Source organism: Salmo trutta, chromosome 8 (genome assembly GCF_901001165.1).
Source record: "Salmo trutta chromosome 8, fSalTru1.1, whole genome shotgun sequence".
In the NCBI taxonomy this organism is placed as follows: domain Eukaryota; kingdom Metazoa; phylum Chordata; class Actinopteri; order Salmoniformes; family Salmonidae; genus Salmo; species Salmo trutta.
This window is the reverse complement of record NC_042964.1, coordinates 36,077,646-36,098,566: the sequence shown is the minus strand read 5'-3', so window position 1 is coordinate 36,098,566 and position 20,921 is coordinate 36,077,646. Positions and strand designations below refer to the sequence as shown.

The 20,921-nt window shown below is 45.1% G+C and overlaps 1 protein-coding gene across 1 annotated transcript in view; it reads right to left on the bottom strand.

Annotated features, from left to right (window-relative positions):
- Positions 1 to 20,921, bottom strand: part of LOC115198788 (signal peptide, CUB and EGF-like domain-containing protein 1) — a gene marked incomplete in the record, with an annotated part of 78,443 nt that overhangs the window by 37,404 nt on the left and 20,118 nt on the right. The window contains 1 exon segment of the mRNA XM_029761065.1: positions 9,963 to 10,097. Within this exon segment, the coding sequence (XP_029616925.1) occupies positions 9,963 to 10,097 (135 nt within the window).

Sequence of the window (20,921 nt, the reverse complement as noted above, 5' to 3'; positions counted from 1 at the left end):
CAAGTCCCTAGTGAGACACCATGGTAGAATGATGGGGAGGTTCAAGTCCCTAGTGAGACACCATGATAGAATGATGGGGAGTTTCCTAGTGAGACACCATGGTAGAATGATGGGGAGGTTCAAGTCCCTAGTGAGACCCCATGGTAGAATGATGGGGAGGTTCAAGTCCCTAGTGAGACACCATGGTAGAATGATGGGGAGGTTCAAGTCCCTAGTGAGACCCCATGGTAGAATGATGGGGAGGTTCAAGTCCCTAGTGAGACCCCATGGTAGAATGATGGGGAGGTTCAAGTCCCTAGTGAGACCCCATGGTAGAATGATGGGGAGGTTCAAGTCCCTAGTGAGACACCATGGTAGAATGATGGGGAGGTTCAAGTCCCTAGTGAGACACCATGGTAGAATGATGGGGAGGTTCAAGTCCCTAGTGAGACACCATGATAGAATGATGGGGAGTTTCCTAGTGAGACACCATGGTAGAATGATGGGGAGGTTCAAGTCCCTAGTGAGACCCCATGGTAGAATGATGGGGAGGTTCAAGTCCCTAGTGAGACCCCATGGTAGAATGATGGGGAGGTTCAAGTCCCTAGTGAGACCCCATGGTAGAATGATGGGGAGGTTCAAGTCCCTAGTGAGACACCATGGTAGAATGATGGGGAGGTTCAAGTCCCTAGTGAGACACCATGATAGAATGATGGGGAGTTTCCTAGTGAGACACCATGGTAGAATGATGGGGAGGTTCAAGTCCCTAGTGAGACCCCATGGTAGAATGATGGGGAGGTTCAAGTCCCTAGTGAGACACCATGGTAGAATGATGGGGAGGTTCAAGTCCCTAGTGAGACCCCATGGTAGAATGATGGGGAGGTTCAAGTCCCTAGTGAGACCCCATGGTAGAATGATGGGGAGGTTCAAGTCCCTAGTGAGACCCCATGGTAGAATGATGGGGAGGTTCAAGTCCCTAGTGAGACACCATGGTAGAATGATGGGGAGGTTCAAGTCCCTAGTGAGACACCATGGTAGAATGATGGGGAGGTTCAAGTCCCTAGTGAGACACCATGGTAGAATGATGGGGAGGTTCAAGTCCCTAGTGAGACACCATGATAGAATGATGGGGAGTTTCCTAGTGAGACACCATGGTAGAATGATGGGGAGGTTCAAGTCCCTTGTGAGACACCATGGTAGAATGATGGGGAGGTTCCTAGTGAGACACCATGGTAGAATGATGGGGAGGTTCCTAGTACGACACCACGGTAGAATGATGGGGAGCTTCCAAGTGAGACACCATGGTAGGATGATGGGGAGGTTCCTAGTGCACACCATGGTAGAATGATGGGGAGGTTCCTAGTGTGACACCATGGTAGAACGATGGGGAGGTTCCTAGTAGGACACCATGATAGAATGATGGGGAGGTTCGTAGTGAGACACCATGGTAGAATGATGGGGAGGTTCCTGGTGAGACACCATGGTAGATTGATGGGAGGTTCCTGGTGAGACACCATGGTAGAATGATGGGGAGGTTCCTGGTGAGACACCATGGTAGAATGATGGGGAGGTTCCTAGTGAGACACCATGGTAGAATGATGGGGAGGTTCCTGGTGAGACACCATGGTAGAATGATGGGGAGGTTCCTGGTGAGACACCATGGTAGAATGATGGGGAGGTTCCTGGTGAGACACCATGGTAGAATGATGGGGAGGTTCCTGGTGAGACACCATGGTAGATTGATGGGGAGGTTCCTGGTGAGACACCATGGCAGAGTGGAGGGATGTATTAGAAGAGGAAATGGTAGAATGATGATTTACTGGAAAAGATGGGTTGATCTGTGCCTGTCTGAAGGATGGAATTAATGAGTAATGGAATAAATACATGCACAGTATAAATGTTTGAGGTCCTCCAATCAGGGGTGAGGGTGGGGATGTGATTATTGTATGTTTTGCGTTTTGTTATTTATGTTTTGGGTTTTGGTTTCACACTAACTGGTCTGTGTGTTCTGGTCCTGGTGGTTCTGGGTGTGCTCGCTTCCATGCCAGCCCGGGCGTCGGCCGGGGTTTGGTCCTTCCCACCCTTGAAAAATCCCCTTGGGCTGGGGGCGGGGGCTTCGCCTTGCCGGGGTCTCGGGGTGGGTGGGGCTGAGCAGATCACCCACGGTGGAATGGCCATTCATATTGCCTTTATATTGTATTTTATTGTATTGCTGTTGTTTTTAAAAAAAAATGTATTACTCAAATGTAATGTAAATGTAGAGAGACATACCGCATATATATATATATATATATATATATATATATATATATATATATATATAGAGAGAGAGAAAGAGAGAGAGAGAGAGAGAGAGAGAGAAAGAGAGAGAGAGAGAGAGAGAGAGAGAGAGAGAGAGAGAGAGAGAGAGAGAGAGAGAGAGAGAGAGAGAGAGAGAGGAGAGAGAGAGAGAGAGAGAGAGAGAGAGAGAGAGAGAGAGGAGAGAGAGAGAGAGAGAGAGAGAGAGAGAGAGAGAGAGAGAGAGAGAGAGAGAGAGAGAGAGGTATGGAGAGAGAGATGGAAACAGGCGTGGAGACTCCTCTGGAACACCTAGAAGCTGCTGCTATTCCCGTCTGGGAGGAGCAGGGAGACAAGCGTCCGATTGAGGGCCACAGGGGCAGGCTGTGACTGGACTGGGGCTGGTCAGGGGTGGGTAGAGGTGGGCTGAAGGAATACACCAGGCTGCTTTAGAGGCTGTTTACCCCCAGCATCTCTGACAGGCCAACTAATTACACATGTTAACTGAGGAATGGCTTTGATGTGAAAAAATAGAGAGATATAGAGAGGACAGGAGAGGAGAGACTGAGAGACAGAGTTGGTGGAAAGAGAGACGGGATAGGAGGGTGAGGGGTAGATAGAGAGGGACAGAACGGAGCATGAAAGAGAGAGAGAAAGAGAGAGAGACTATGAGAGGAAAGGGAGATATTCACATCCAGGTTCGTGGGTTTTCCAGAGAGCAAACATGGAATGTTTCTATTTCTGTGTCTCTTTCACTCTTTCTTCAGCTCGTCTGAATTCCCTCTGACTGTGTGCCCTAACAGCCCTGCTTCCCTGCTCACACTGCCCTACTAGCCCAATCCAAGACCATAGAACGAGCTAAAGAGAAAGAGAGAGAGAGAGCGAGAGAGAGGTCACCTCATTGCCCCTCACTCTCCTCCACCCCCTCAGTCACTCACCTCTCTCCACATTCCTGAAGTGTCCGATAGTGACATCACAGAGATGATGGATGAGGATCCTTCCATATCTCTCTGAACTCCTCAATTACAGTGCTGCTGCTGTGTGTGTGTGTGTGTGTGTGTGTGTGTGTGTGTGTGTGTGTGTGTGTGTGTGTGTGTGTGTGTGTGTGTGTGTGTGTGTGTGCGGCGAGTCTGTGTGCGCTCACGCCTTTGTGTGTGCATACTACTGTTTGTGTGCCTGTGTCCAGTGTCTGCCGATGTGTGTGTGTTTTTGTGTGTGTGTGTGTGTGTGTGTGTGTTTTTGTGTGTGTTTTTGTGTTTTTGTGTGTGTGTTGGCCTATTTGTTGAACTGTGTATTTTTGGAGGAATGTGCTGTGATTCCTCAGTGCAGAGGAGGATGTTCTCTCTGCCTCCCCCCGTCACCTCTCAGATCCTCACTGATCCAGACTGAGACCATAAATGAAGTCTGACAGGCGGAATGGGCCGGGGAAGCCGGAGCACCAGCGAGGTTAAGGATGAAAACCGCAATCAGCCGTAGGAGGATCACACGGACGAGAAACATGCGTGTCAGAAGTCACGCATCCCGCCCACTCCTCGCCGCGTTCCGCGGTTAATGGTCACTGCACAAAGGCGAGGCATGGTGGACGCTGGTGTTGCACATTTTGGGTAATATTCAGAGGTGGAAACCTTCCGTGGGAATTAACTGGAATATATGGGAATTAACGGAAATATATGGGAATTAACAGGAATATATGCGAATTAATATTAATACCATTTAAATGTAGATGTTTTTTGCATTGGATATATTTACCATATTATATGGAGACAGAAACATAAACCTTTTACCTTATCATAAGTAGACATAATTGCAAATGATTAAATTCTTCCAATAGAAGTTTTAGAACACCTACTCATTCAAGGGTTTTTTATTTTTTACTATTTTCTACATTGTAGAATAATAGTGAAGACATAAAAACTATGAAATAACACATATGGAATCATGTACTAACCAAAAAAGAGCCACCCTTTGCCTTGATGACAGCTTTGCACACTCTTGGCATTCGCTCAACCAGCTTCATGAGGTAGTCACCTGGAATGCATTTCAATTAACAGGTGTGCCTTCTTAAAAGTTAATTTGTGGAATGTTTTTCCTTCATGCATTTGAGCCAATCAGTTGTGTTGTGACAAGGTAGGGGTGGTATACAGAAGATAGCCCTATTTAGTAAAAGACCAAGCCCATATTATGGCAAGAACTAGGCTCAAATAAGCAAAGAGAAACAACAGTCCATCATTACTTTAAGACATGAAGGTCAGTCAATATGGAACATTTCAAGAACTTTTAAAGTTTTTTCAAGTGCAGTTGCAAAAACCATCAAGCGCTATGATGAAACTGGCTTTCATGAAGACCACCACAGGAATGGAAGACCCAGAGTTACCTATGCTGCAGAGAATAAGTTCATTAGAGTTAACTGCACCTCAGAAATTGCAGCCCAAATAAATGCTTCACAGAGTTCAAGTAAAAGACACATCTCAACATCAACTGTTCAGAGGAGACTGCATGAGTCAGGCCTTCATGGTCGAATTGCTGCAAAGAAACCACTACTAAAGGACACCAATAATAAGAAGAGCCAAGAAACACACGCAATGGATATTAGACCGGTGGAAATTTGCCCTTTGGTCTGGAGTCCAAATGTGAGATTTTTGGTTCCAACCGCCGTGTCTTTGGGAGATGCAGTGTGGGTGAACGGATGATCTCTGCATGTGTGGTTCCCACCGTGAAGCATGGAGGAGGAGGTGTGATGGTGGGGGGTTGCTTTGCTGGTGACACTGTCAGTGATTTATTTAGAATTCAAGGCACACTTAACCTGTCTGGGGTATGTGGGACGATTTCGTCCCACCTACGTAACAGCTACTGATATTCCAGTGGCGCGATTTTTGAATCGTTAGAAATACTATTACTTCAATTTCTCAAACATATGACTATTTTACAGCTATTTAAAGACAAGAATCTCGTTAATCTAACCCCACTGTCCGATTTCAAAAAGGCTTTACAACGAAAGCAAAACATTAGATTATGTCAGCAGAGTGCCCAGCCAGAAAAAATCAGACAGCCATTTTTCAAGCTAGCATATCATGTCACATAAACCCAAACCACAGCTAAATGCAGCACTAACCTTTGATGATCTTCATCAGATGACACACCTAGGACATTGTGTTATACAATACATGCATGTCTGTTCAATCAAGTTCATATTTATATCAAAAAACAGCTTTTTGCATTAGCATGTGACGTTCAGAAAACGCATAACCCCCGGCAAACTTCCGTTGAATTTACTAACAGTTTGCTAAATTACTCACGATAAACGTTCACAAAAAGCATAACAATTATTTTAAGAATTATAGATACATTACTCCTCTATGCACTTTTCGGATGAAGCACATTTTGCAATAATCTAAGTACATAGCCCGGCATTACAGGGCTAGCTATTTAGATACCCACCCAGGTCAGCATCCACCAAAATCACATTTCCTATAAGAAAAATGTTCTTACCTTGCTTGTTCTTCATCAGAATACACTGCCAGGACTTCTACTTCAATAACAAATGTTGGTTTGGTCCCAAATAATCCATCGTTATATCCAAACAGCGACGTTTTGTTCGTGAGTTCTAGAATGCTTCTTCCCGGTTTCGCGCATGGCGCATTGGCGTGTCAAAAATGTCTAAATATTCCATTACCGTACTTCGAAGCATGTCAACCGCTGTTTAAAACCAATTTTTATGCCATTTATGTCGTAGAGAAGTGATAATATTCCGACCGGGAGTATGCATTGAGCCTAAACAGCCGAATAAAATTTCTCCTCAGAAGCGACTCATGCATGCGCATCATTCAAAGGTCATCGGAGCATCCACTTACAAAAGGCGATAACATGTTTCAACCTGAGGCTCCCTCGTAAACCTTCAGTTATTTCGCGGGCTCTGAGAGCCTATTGGAGCCCTGGGAATTGTCACGTTACAGCTAAGATCCTTACTTTTCAATAAAAAGATGCAAGACGCACGACTCCTTGTCAGACAGGGTACTTCCTGCTTGAAACCTTGTCAGGTTTTTGCCTGCCATAGGAGTTCTGTTATACTCACAGACACCATTCAAACAGTTTTAGAAAATTCAGAGTGTTTTCTATCCAAACCTGAACAATAATATGCATATTCTAGCTTCTGAGTTGGTGTAGGAGGCAGTTAAAAATGGGAACATATTTTTCCAAAATTCTCAATACTGCCCCCTAGCCCAGACAGGTTAACCAGCATGGCTACCACAGCATTCTGCAGCGATACTCCATCCCATCTGGTGTGGGCTTAGTGGGACTATAATTTATTTTTCAATTGGACAATGACCCAACACACCTCAAGACTGTGTAAGGGCTATTTGACCAAGACGGAGAGTGATTGAGTGCTGCATCAGATGACCTGGCCTCCACAATCCCACGACCTCAACCAAATTGAGATGGTTTGGGATGAGTTGGACCGCAGAGTGAAGGAAAAGCAGCCAACAAGTGCTCAGCATATGTGGGAACTCCTTCAAGACTGTTGGAAAAGCATTCCAGGTGAAGCTGGTTGAGAGAATGCCAAGAGTGTGCAAAGCTTTCATCGAGGCAAAGGGTGGCTATTTTTATATGTTAAACACTTTTTTGGTTACTACATGATTCCATACAGTATGTGTTATTTCATAGTGTTGATGTCTTCACTATTATTCCACAATGTAGAAAATAGTAAAAATAAAGAAAAACCCTTGAATGAGTAGGTGCTTTAAAACCTTTGACCGGTAGTGTAGTTACGAATTGAACTTTAAATAAATTAGTTGACTCTTCACATGGGATGATTTCACTGACCAACAAAAGAAAGGGAATATTGAATGATCCCCAATGATCCATCGCATCTTCCAGAAACGCTTTCAACATACATCTGTAAAATTATAGTCTAGAAACTAAAGCTTTGGTTGTCTTCCTCTCAGGCTTCCATGTCTTCTCCCTGGACCTCCTCAATGTCCACCGCTTGAACATCAGACTCTGAGGCCTCATCTTCACTGTCACTTTCCAACCTTGTTGAGGATGGCTCTTTGTCAGGCTCAAAAAGCCTCAAATTTGCCCGGATGACCACCAATTTTTCAACCCTTGTATTGGTCAGCCTGTTGCGTGCTTTGGTGTGTGTGTTCCCAAACAAGGACCAGTTGCGCTCTGAGGCTGATGTTGGTGGGATTTGGAGGATGATGGAGGCAACAGGGGAAAGAGCCTCAGATCCACAAAGTCCCTTCCACCAGGTGGCTGATGAGATATGTAGGCACGAATGCCATATTGCATCTCCATCCCAAAGCCCTTGCTTGGAAGTGTACTTTGCCAGACTGCCAAGAACCTTGCCCTCATCCATGCCAAGGTGGCGAGACACGGTAGTGATGACACCATATGCCTTGTTAATCTCTGCACCAGACAGGATGCTCTTGCCAGCATACTTGGGGTCCAACATGTACTCTGCGGCATGTATGGGCTTCAGGCAGAAGTCTTCACGCTTTTTGGTGTATTTCAGAACTGCAGTTTCCACTACTTGGAGCAACAGTGAAGTGGGCAGGGCAGTACGGATTATTCTCTTACATCTGCAAGCTGAGTCTGAACATCAGACAGGATGGCATTCTCTCCCTCAATCCGTGCAATGGCTACTGCTATAGGTTTCAAGAGTTTCAGGCTGCTTACCACTCTCTCCCAAAATACATCATCCAGGAGGATCCTCTTGATGGGGCTGTCCATATCGGCAGACTGTGATATGGCCATTTCTTGGAAAGACTCCTTCCCCTCCAGGAGACTGTCAAACATGATGACAACACCACCCCAACAGGTGTTGCTGGGCAGCTTCAATGTGGCGCTCTTATTCTTCTCACTTTGATTGCTGAGGTAGATTGCGGCTATAACTTAATGACCCTTCACATACCTAACCATTTCCTTGGCTCTCTTGTAGAGTGTATCTATTATTTTCAGTGCCATGATGTCCCTGAGGAGCAGATTCAATGCATGAGCAGGGTAGGACTCCTCCACTTTAGACCAAGCAGCCTTCATGTTTGCAGCATTGTCTGTCACCAGTGCAAATACCTTCTGTGGTCCAAGGTCATTGATGACTGCCTTCAGCTCATCTGCAATGTAGAGACCGGTGTGTCTGTTGTCCCTTGTGTCTGTGCTCTTGTAGAATACTGGTTGAGGGGTGGAGATGATGTAGTTAATTATTCCTTGCCCACAAACCTTCGACCACCCATCAGAGATGGTTGGAATACAGTCTTCTCTATGATTTGCTTAACCTTCACTTGAACTCTATTGAACTCTGCATCCAGCCAATGAGTAGATAAAGCATATCTGGTTAGAGGGGTGTATGCTGGGTGAAGAACATTCAGAAATATCTTCCAATACACATTGCCTGTGAGCATCAGAGGTGAACCAGTTGCATATACAGCTCGAACAAGACATTCATCAGCATCTCTCTGACAACGTTCCTCCATTGAGTCAAAAAAACTTCTGATTCCAGAAGGACCATGAGCTGTTGCTATCGATAAGGTGTCTGATTCATCATTTTCACCTCGAATAGAAGTAGAGGGACTTTTGTCAGAGGTTGCTTGTTGTGAGCGCTGAGGGAACTTTATGCACTTGGCCAGATGATTCTGCATCTTTGTTGCATTCTTCACATATGATTTGGCACAGTATTTACAAATGTACACAGCTTTTTCTTCTACATTAGCTGCAGTGAAATGTCTCCACACATCAGATAGTGCCCATGGCATTTTCCTGTAAAGATTAGAGAAAAATGAGTAAATAAAACCCAAATACAATTCCATGCACTGATAAATAGTTAAGCAGTTTGATTAAACAACTCATTAGTAAAAAAAAAAAAAAAAAAAAACGTTTTAAAATGAAACGTGTATGGAAACAGGTGAATTAACACTCCTCAGTTAGCAGGCTCAAGCAAGCTAAAACCCACAAGGTAGAAAAACCTAACTAGCAGAAATGATTTAAACACACTTTGCTGTAGGCTACTATTTACTAGTTAACAAAAAAGAATGTATGTCATATAAAATATATTCACCCCACCCAGTATTGTAATCAAAACTTACCAGAAAGCATGTAGTCCTTGGCTCAGACAGTGTAGTAGTGTGGGCTCAATAGCATCTCATTAGTGTGCAAGATCTTGAGAATCAGAAGAGTGCACTGCACATGTGATGGAAGAATGCACTGTGCATGCAGAGGGTTGCGATTCCATTGAATTGGGGATAGTTTAACCAAAATATGCCACAAGACCTAGAATTGCCTTGTGTATCCCACAAAAAAAGGTTCACTGTTATGAGCGAACTTTTTTTTGACGAATTTAAGCAAAATTCCCCAAATTCCAGGGCTTAACTTCAGAACTTTACCGGAAAGTTTCCGACCCTTTGCAACCCTAGTGGATGCCTTCGCATTTGACCCCCCCAACCTCTAACCAAAATTCTGTAGCGATGTCACGGGTCATGTCCGGGGGGAAATGCTTATTAGGAGGAGTACTAATGTTACATATCAGTTGTGATGGTTTGAGAGAGAAAGGCTGGAGAGAGAGGACTGGCACGGCCCAGAGGAGCACAGAGACACATAGACAGTGGAAAAGAACTAAGAAAGTGCCACACACTCATGTCCAGTCTCTACACACACAACACACAGTCCACACACACACACACAGACTACACACACACACACACTTGTCCACTCACCATCGGAGCGGTGGATGCAGGTATGCTGGTTGTCGCTGAGGAAGAAGCCTTGCTTACACATACACTCGTAGCTTCCCATGTTGTTCACACACACCTGCTGGCATCCTCCGTTGTTGTCCATGCACTCATCCACGTCTGAGAGAGAGAGAGAGAGAGAGGGAGAGAGAGAGAGAGAGAGAGAGAGAGAGAGCAGGGGGAGAGAAAACTACCAGTCAGGCAAAGACATAGCCTTCCTTAACGGCGGGGTGCTTGCTTGGCTTGACAAACAAACCCCAAGCGTCTCAGTCGTAGACCAGGTAGGTATTTGTGCCTGTGTTTGTTGAGGAAGAATTGTCCTTCTCTTTCTTCTTTCTGAAGGCCTATTGAAGTCTGGTGAGGGTGAGGAGATGTGGGGATGACACCAGAGGCAGGAATGTAACCCTGTGGACTCACACTACCCAGACAGGACAGAGCTGAGCTGAGCTGAGCTCTTTTTACTGGCTGACCAGCCACTGCTTGGTACAGTAAGACTGAGTCAAAGGTATTGAATACAAGAGCGAGAGAGAGAGAGAGAGAGAAAGACAGAGGAAGAGGGAGAGAGAAAGAGAGAGAGAAAGAGAGAAAGAGAGCGAAAGAGAGAGAGAGTGTGCATGTAAGTGCTGGTGTGAGTGTGTGTTTATGGAGCCCTGTTGTGCTGTTGAAAGCCCAGTAAATCACCAATGGGGCATTTAGAGGGAGTGTTAGTTAACTGGAAACCTATAACACCCTCCAATGAGATTAACAGGAATCAAACAGGGCTGGGCTGCTACTGTAGACTAAGACAGAGAGGGAGAGGGAGAGAGAGGGAGAGGGAGAGGGAGAGGGAGAGGGAGAGGGAGAGAGAGAGAGACTGCATGTGTGCGCTAACTGGTCCGTGATTAAGCACAAGGCAGTGCGTGTTGTGTTTAGTCTGGTGGTTGTTCAGATGTGTTTGTGTGTTTAGAGCCGGTAGCCAGGCGGCACGGACGCACGCACACTGATGATGTCACAGAGGAGACGGAGAACTGGACACACAGTTCAGAACAACACTGTCTGTCTGTCTGGCCACAACCTCTGTTCCATCCTCCATACAAACACATCTGACAGGTGGTCTAAATACCAAGCTGTGTCTGAAATGGCACCATGGTGCCATGTCAGACATGGACCAAAACTCTTCCCCTTACTCCAGTGCAACAACTGGCCCGTGTTTATTTAACCTAGGCACTCGTTGGTAGTGGAGGACAGTAATTGGCTCCATCCGTCATCCATCACAAACCGCTAAGTGAAATGAAAGAGGAGCGGCGTAACCATTTCCCCTTGTGATTAGAGTGCAGGTCTTTACAGGGAGGAAATGAGAGAAGGCTCTGGTTGGGCAGACAGTGCTAAGCGCTAAGGCAGTGTGGAGCCGGGAGACTCTGTCTCTCTAATCTCATCTAGTCAGGTCTGTCTGCTTCTCTGTGATCTGAGGTGGAGCAACCACCCGGCCGGCCGTCTGTCTCCGTCTGCCTGTCTCACCCTCTCATAAACGACCAAGATCAGGGTGGAAGGGCCTCAAACAAGACCTGATCCCTGGTTTATTGTCATAACTCCAGTCCAGGGTGCTATAGTACACTACACTGCTCCTGGTGCCAGGGGGGGTAAATACAGTACTGAATTGACTGTACAGTTTCACCTGTCTGTCTGTCTGTCTGTCTGTCTGTCTGTCTGGCTTTGAACATGACATGGCCTCCTCAGCGTCCTCAACCACACGGTCATCAGAACTAAGGTCCTTCCTTTGTCCTGGTCGGATCACCTGGTCATGTAAAACTCCTGTCCTGGTCAGGTCACCTGGTCATGTAAAACTCCTGTCCTGGACAGGTCACCTGGTCATGTAAAACTCTTGTCCTGGTCAGGTCACCTGGTCATGTAAAACTCCTGTCCTGGTCAGGTCACCTGGTCATGTAAAACTCCTGTCCTGGTCGGATCACCTAGTCATGTAAAACTCCTGTCCTGGTCAGGTCACCTGGTCATGTAAAACTCCTGTCCTGGTCAGGTCACCTGGTCATGTAAAACTCCTGTCCTGGTCAGGTCACCTGGTCATGTAAAACTCCTGTCCTGGTCAGGTCACGGGGTCATATAAAACTGCCCCAAATCATGAGTGTTCAGGGGTGATCAAGGCCTGTTTGTCAAGGAGATCAAGAGAGCTTGCTGTCTGTGTGTACCACAGCCTGTCTGTCTGTCTGTGGAGAACAGAGGTTGTATATATTTTGATAGCACTGAGTTAGTCAGAGAGCTTTAGAGCTCTGAGTGGCATGTAGGATGTTCTTCATGCCAGGCTGTAAAGGGTTGTACGATTATCACTGCTGGACCACTGTAGAACTCACAATGGAGGAGCACTGGACCTGGTGCTTCTAACTTACGGTCTGAGACGGAGTCTGCTGACAGCCAGGTCAGTCCGGGCTTAATACATACACCAAGACCAGCCCTTAATACACCCAGACCAGCCCTTAATACACCCAGACCAGCCCTTAATACACCCAGACCAGCCCTTAATACACCCAGACCAGCCCTTAATACACCCAGACCAGCCCTTAATACACCCAGACCAGTCCTTAATACACCCAGACCAGTCCTTAATACACCCAGACCAGCCCTTAATACACCCAGACCAGTCCTTAATACACCCAGACCAGCCCTTAATACACCCAGACCAGCCCTTAATACACCCAGACCAGACCTTAATACACCCAGACCAGACCTTAATACACCCAGACCAGACTTTAATACACCCAGACCAGACTTTAATACACCCAGACCAGACTTTAATATACCCAGACCAGAACTTAATACACCCAGACCAGCCCTTAATACACCCGGACCAGACCTTAATACACCCGGACCAGACCTTAATACACCCAGACCAGAACTTAATACACCCAGACCAGACCTTAATACACCCGGACCAGACCTGTGATTCAGTGTCACACTGCCTGAAATAGAAAGCCACCACATCCTCTCTACCTCTTCCTGGGGTAGAGGACTTTATGGTCTCCTATTCATTTTTCTCCCTCTGTCTCTCCCTCTCTCTGTCTGGGACCCTGTCTGAGTTCCGGACATATCTCCGTGGGGGTTATGGTCTGCTTTTATTTGAGTGCTGGCTTTACCGGGCGACAGTCTCTCCCGTCGGAGCATTTAGGCGGTCGGCTTGTTAAATCCCAGTGGAGAGGACAGAGGCCTTCAGGCCTTGTTAAGCGTTAGCGGGGAGAGGAAAGTGTTTACTGTCATGCTAACACAGGGAGGGAGAGGGGAGAGGAGGGGAGGGAGAGGGGAGAGGAGGGGAGGGAGAGGGGAAAGGAGGGGAGATGAGGAGAAAGGAGGGGAGAGGAGGGGAGATAAGGGGAGAGGAGGGGAGAGGAGGGGAGAGGAGGGGAGGGGAGAGGAGGAGAAGGGTCTTGTGTGGTGTGTGTTTTATCTATGCACACATCATGTTCCAGTGTAAAGCAGTGAACTCCATTTACAATTGATCTGTCTGCATGCCTTTGTGTCTGTCTGACAAAAATATAGGCCTATTGTATATATTGTTTAGGTGCCTAATAAACCTTTAAATATAGTGTTTTATTGTTAGGTACAGTACATATACAGTTGAAGTCGTAAGTTTTCATACACTTAGGTTGGAGTCATTAAAACTTGTTTTTCAACCACTCCACACATTTCTTGTTAACAACTATAGTTTTGGCAAGTCATTTAGGACATCTACTTTGTGCATGACACAAGTCATTTTTCAAACAATTGTTTACAGACAGATTATTTCACTTATAATTCACTGTATCACAATTCCAGTGGGTCAGAAGTTTGCATACACTAAGTTGACTGAGACCTCCACAAGTCTGGTTCATCCTTGGGAGCAATTTCCAAACACCTAAAGGTACCACGTTCATCTGTACAAAGAATAGTACGCAAGTATAAACACCATGGGACCACGCAGCCGTCATACCTGTCATGACTGTCCTGATCAGGTCAGGGTACAGGAGACCACCACCCTACAGATTATCTCCCAAACCCCCAACAGAGGAGGAGAGATCTAGGGGTCTGAAGATGTGGGGGTTTTATGACACCTCATGCCCATAATACAGAGAAATTCCTTTGTCCTAACAATGGAGAACTGGCCTCAGAACCTTAAACATGCAATAAAGGAACTTTGGAACAATGGTTTCCGTCAGCCACGATGGTGGTTATGACGAAAAGTGGAATATTAAAATGTATGTAACTTTTGTATTGGTTTTTAAAGGTTAAGAGATGACGTTATTATGAAAACATTGTACCTTTAAGAGTTTTCCCAGTATATGCCTGATGTTTATACATTGTACGCTGTTTGGAAAATATCCAAATCAAACAGAATGTTTTGATAAAGATGAAATGTGAAGTTAGTGTCTAAAATCGGATTTTTAGCCAAATCTAAGCCTTGCCCCCTGTACTTGGTCCGCCCAGAGAATCGCCCTAAAGGCTGTTACGCCCACTTCTGACCCGAGGGTATAAGACAGGAGAGTGAAGAATTAACATAGTAGACTATTGACCCCAAGCTGCAGCCAAGGTCTAACAAAGTCGACGAACCCCAAAACGAAACACAAGGTTGAAGACAAAGAAATATTTTTCTACACGAGCTACGGACGAGTAGCTGTGTCTAAGCGGGTGAATTCAAGCCGAACCACCCAGCCTCCACTCTCCATTGAATCGTGGTATCGACACCATTCGAGCCGAAGCTGTGAGAAGACCCCTTTCCGATCAAGGGTGAGGATCAGACCACTTAGCCAAGAAGGACACTGACATCGTGAGGACAACCAGAGAGTTGCGCCGGAGAAGAAGTGCGTCATTTAAAAGCCTAAACGACCCACGCGGAGCTTCCCACCTGAGAACTACAACACGTAATTACATCATTGTATTCTGACCCATAAGAGCGGCAGTTCGGGGCAAGGCTAATTTTAAATAAGCATGGCTGACAAATGAACCCAAATGTATATTTCTCTCGTGTACTTCCTTTCTTTCTCTCTCTTTAAAATCCCCATTTTGGGTAACCAGCGCCATAGTGTGTTGGCCCGTTATACTAAGTCCTAATCAATAGCTAGACTGTGTTTTGTGTATGTGCATTTTTATCATCATTTTAGCTTGCTAGTAAATAAATAATCAACTAAGATTGGTGTGGTAAATTCAGTGGTAAAGCCCGGGTCCGTGCAGATTCCCGGATTATACGACTTTCAGATTATGAGACTGTAGAGGAAACTGATTAATTTAGCGACTGTTGTAATCGATATTCTGATATCCTTTGAGTTAATTTGGGAAATAGAAACTCAATCAAAACAATGTTCCCATGGTGCCCCAGGTTAATGAGTTAATAATTGCTTGATTCATTGCTTAATTCATTTAATCACGTAATTATAAACCGTTAATCATTCGATGAGCAACAGTCGTCACATTAACTAATACAACGTCACGACATACCGCTCAGGAAGGAGACGCGTTGTGTCTCCTAGAGATGAACGTACTTTGGTGCGATAAGTGCAAATCAATCCCACAACAGCAAAGGACCTTGTGAAGATGCTGGAGGAAACAGATACAAAGGTATCTATATCCACAGTAAAACGAGTCCTATATCGACATAACCTGAAAGGCCGCTCAGCAAGGAAGAAGCCACTGCTCCAAAACCGCCATAAAAAAGACAGACTACGGTTTGCAACTGCACATGGGGACAAAGATCGTACTTTTTGGAGAAATGTTCTCTGGTCTGATGAAACAAAAATATAACTGTTTGGTTATAATGACCATCGTTATGTTCAGAGGAAAAAGGGGGAGGCTTGCAAGCCGAAGAAAACCATTCCATCCGTGAAGCACGGGGGTGACAGAATCATGTTGTGGGGATGCTTTGCTGCAGGAGGGACTGGTGCACTTCACAAAATAGATGGTATCATGAGGATGGAAAATGATGTGGATATATTGAAGCAACATCTCAAGACATCAGTCAGGAAGTTAAAGCTTGGTCGCAAATGCTTTCCACCTGGCTACCCCTACTGCAGTCAACAGCACTGCACCCCCCACAGCTAATCGCCCAAGCCTTACCCATTTCTCCTTCTCCCAAATCCATTCAGCTGATGTTCTGAAAGAGCTGCAAAATCTGGACCCCTACAAATCAGCCGTGCTAGACAATCTGGACCCTTTCTTTCTAAAATTATCTGCCGAAATTATTGCAACCCCTATTACTAGCCTGTTCAACCTCTCGTGTCGTCTGAGATTCCCATAGATTGGAAAGCAGCTGCTGTCATCCCCCTCTTCAAAGGAGGTGACACTCTTGACCCAAATTGCTACAGACCTATATCTATCCTACCCTGCCTTTCTAAGGTCATCGAAAGCCAAGTCAACAAACAGATTACAGACCATTTCGAATCCCACCGCACCTTCTCCGCTATGCAATGTGGTTTCAGAGCTGGTCATGGGTGCACCTCAGCCACGCTCAAGGTCCTAAACGATATCGTAACCGCCATCGATAAGAAACAATACTGTGCTGCCGTATTCATTGACCTGGCCAAAGCTTTCGACTCTGTCAATCACCACATCCTCATCGGCAGACTCAATAGCCTTGGTTTCTCAAATGATTGCATTGCCTGGTTCACCAACTACTTCTCTGATAGAGTTCAGTGTGTCAAATCGGAGGGCCTGTTGTCCGGACCTCTGGCAGTCTCTATGGGGGTGCCACAGGGTTCAATTCTTGGGCCAACTCTTTTCTCTGTATATATCAATGATGTTGCTCTTGCTGCTGGTGAGTCTCTGATCCACCTCTACGCAGACGACACCATTCTGCATACTTCTGGCCCTTCTTTGGACACTGTGTTAACAACCCTCCAGACGAGCTTCAATGCCATACAACTCTCCTTCCGTGGCCTCCAACTGCTCCTAAATACAAGTAAAACTAAATGCATGCTCTTCAACCGATCGCTGCCTGCACCTGCCCACCTGTCCAGCATCACTACTCTGGACGGTTCTGACTTAGAATATGTGGACAACTACAAATACCTAGGTGTAAACTCTCCTTCCAGACTCACATCAAACATCTCCAATCCAAAGTTAAATCTAGAATTGGCTTCCTATTTCGCAACAAAGCATCCTTCACTCATGCTGCCAAACATACCCTCGTAAAACTGAGCATCCTACCGATCCTCGACTTCGGCGATGTCATTTACAAAATAGCCTCCAATACCCTACTCAACAAACTGGATGCAGCCTATCACAGTGCCATCTGTTTTGTCACCAAAGCCCCATATACTACCCACCACTGCGACCTGTACGCTCTCGTTGGCTGGCCTTCGCTTCATAATCGTCGCCAAACCCATTAGCTCCAGGTCATCTACAAGACCCTGCTAGGTAAAGTCCCCCCTTATGTCCGCTCACTGGTCACCATAGCAGCACAAACCTGTAGCACGCGCTCCAGCAGGTATATCTCTCTGGTCACCCCCAAAGCCAATTCCTCCTTTGGTCGTCTCTCCTTCCAGTTCTCTGCTGCCAATGACTGGAACGAACTACAAAAATCTCTGAAACTAGAAACACTTCTCTCCCTCACTAGCTTTAAGCACCAGCTGTCAGAGCAGCTTACAGATCACTGCACCTGTACATAGCCCATCTATAATTTAGCCCAAACAACTTCCCTCTTCCCCTACTGTATTTATTTATTTATTTTATTTTGCTCCTTTGCGCCCCATTATTTCTATTTCTACTTTGCACTTTCTTCTACCACAAATCTACCATTCCAGTGTTTTTACTTGCTATATTGTATTTACTTTTTTGCCTTTACCTCCCTTATCTCACCTCATTTGCTCACATTGTATATAGACTTATTTTTCTACTGTATTATTGACTGTATGTTTGTTTTACTCCATGTGTAACTCTGTGTTGTTGTATGTTGTCGAACTGCTTTGCTTTATCTTGGCCAGGTCGCAATTGTAAATGAGAACTTGTTCTCAACTTGCCTACCTGGTTAAATAAAGGTGAAAAAAAAAATACAAATAAATTTAAAAAATGGGTCTTCCAAATGGACAATGACCCCAAGCATACTTCCAAAGTTGTGGCAAAATGGCTTAAGGACAACAAAGTCAAAGTATTGGAGTGGCTAGCACAAAGCCCTGACCTCAATTCTAGTGGGCAGAACTGAAAAAGTGTGTTCGAGCAAGGAGGCCTACAAACCTGACTCAGTTACACCAGCTCTGTAAGGAGGAATGGGCCAAAATTCACCCAACTTATTGTGGAAGGCTACCCGGAACGTTTGACCGCCTAGTGGTTAGAGTGTTGGACTTGTAACTGAAAGGTTGCAAGATCAAATCCCCAAGATGACAAGGTAAGAATCTGTTGTTCTGCCCCTGAACAAGGCAGTTAACCCACTGTTCCTAGGCCGTCATTGTAAATAAGAATTTGTTCTTAACTGACTTGCCTAGTTAAATAAAAGTAAAAAAATCCTCTTTCCTCTATTGCTGTATTCACCTGCCAATGTATCTGAGTGTCTCAAAAGGCTTTACAGTCTACGGAAAACATAGGGCCCTCTAAAACATGGAACAAAACCAGCGGTGCCAGTGTTTCAACTGCTCAATGGCTTCAGCCAGAGCCTTCAACTCCTCCAGCCCAGCTACAGTCCCACGCCCCACGCCCTCTGGTCCCAGCTGATTAGGAGAGAGGGACCAGTGGGACTGACAGGAAAATGACAAATAAAGAGGAAAACTGTTTCATCGAAAGTGATAGATTCATACGTGAGGGAGGACCTAAAATGGCTGACTTAGAATAATACACCGTGTTTAGCTGAGCAGCTCTCTCAAGCCTGACTGTAAGAGAGACATGTCACAGCGAGGCTGCAGGGTGAAACAGCATCTGTTCAGAGCTCTACCAAGCAGATGTCCTCTGCAGCATCCACCTCCCACAATCCACCATCTAACATCCAATATACATTTCTCTACACAGTATACCCCATGACACACCTCACTACTCTCCTACTCCCAGTCCCATTTACTTCTCACTAAGCCATACAGGCAAACCTCACCACTGTCCTGAGCCAAAATACACAACCTTCTAGAGCCAAGGCCTGCACTACAATCTGGAGCTGATCTCTTAGAAGACCCCGATTGAAGTTGAAAGTGCTTTCTCATCTCCATTTGTCTCTATAGACAGTGGTGTAAAGTACTTAAGTAAAAAATACTACCGAGTACTACTTAAGTGCTTTTTTGAGGTATCTGTACTTTACTTTACTAATTATATTTTTAACAACTTTTACTTTTACTTCACTACATTACTAAAGAAAACAATGTACTTTTTACTCCATACATTTTCCCTGACACCCAAAAGTACTTGTTACATTTCGAATGCTTAGCAGGACAGGAAAATGGGCCAATTCACACATTTATCAAGAGAACATCCCTGGTCATCCCTACTGCCTCTGATCAGGCGGACTCACTTAAAACAAATGCTTTGTTAGTAAATGATGTCTGAGTGTTGGCTATCCGTAAATAAAATAAAAAATAAATAAAAAGGAATGTGAAATGATTTATACTTGTACTTTTACTTTTTATACTTAACTATATTTTAGCGATTACATTTACTTTTGATACTTAAGTACATTTAAAACCAAATACTTTTCGACTTCTACTCAAGTAGTATTTTACTGGGCGACTTTCACTTTTACTTGAGTCATTTTCTACATATTAAGGTTTCTTTACTTTTACTCAAGTATGACAATTGGGTACTTTTTCCACCAGTGCCTATAGACAGAACTAAACAGATGACATCAATATGACAGAGGCTTTTACTTTAGAGTAATACAAAGAGATACAGAGAAGAGAGAGATAGATCAGAGACAGAGGGAGAGAGGGAGAGAGGGAGAGAGAGAGAGAGAGAGAGAGAGAGAGAGAGAGGGGGCTGTTGAACTGTCATCTCCACATTTAATTGATCTTTGCCAACATTTAAACATAAACACTGGCAAGGCACAAGTTTAAACTAGAATGCCTTTGTTTTGCTTGTGTAAACTTTTATTTGGATGCGATGAGGATGTGCTTGACACAAAGGGGGAGAAGGCCGATGGGGAAAGGAGAGGAGAGGAGAGAAGGGTAGAAGAAGGGAGGTGGCCAGGGTTGGAAATGAACACCTGCCACCTGTCAAATGAGGAAAGATTTTGTCATTGGCGGGTAAGAATGTATATTTCACCAGCCACGTTGGTGGGTGGTCACACAGAGCATGTGGGACCTTTTTGTTTAATCCAAGACCCACATATAGAAGTTGGTCTAAATGACAAGAACGACTACTAAAGTGTGACTTTGTCCTCGTGTTTCTTGGCTAGTTACATTGTTTTGTTCACATGCTAGGTTGTTTTTCAATGTTAGTTTGAGTTTGCTGCAATTGTCTGCTGCTAGGTCACAGTCTGAGACTTTTTCCATCACAGACAAGCCAGTGCCCAAGTTACCACGGTAACGGCGTGTCCCTTAAAGGGCCAGCTGAACTATTTCTGTCTCGCAGGTCACAAAAATGTTATGAAATTAAGCAATATACCCCATGACTTCTTACTAGTAATACATTTTTTGATTTTGAAATATTAGAAACATGCTGATCTCTCATGGAGAAAAAATATTTGGGCAGGTAAAAAAAATCTCACTGGTTGCTAGACCAAAATATGAACTTCCCATCCTGGAGGTGACAAGAGGAGTAAGAAAGAGAAAGGGCGGAGTGGTAGAGAGGAGAGGAGGGAAGATGGGAGAGAAGAGAAAGAGTGAAAAGGAGAAATAAGTAAAACCATCGACTGAATGGAGATGGCCCTGGGCCTCCATGTTTCATCCAGTCTCTCCCTAAAGAGATATTAGCAATAGCCTGTTGGCTAACCCTTACTCTATTCCTCCTCTTCTCCTCCCTCTCTCCACGTCTCCCCCCCCTTTCCTTCCCCCAATCTGTCCGTGCTGTCGTGTCAGA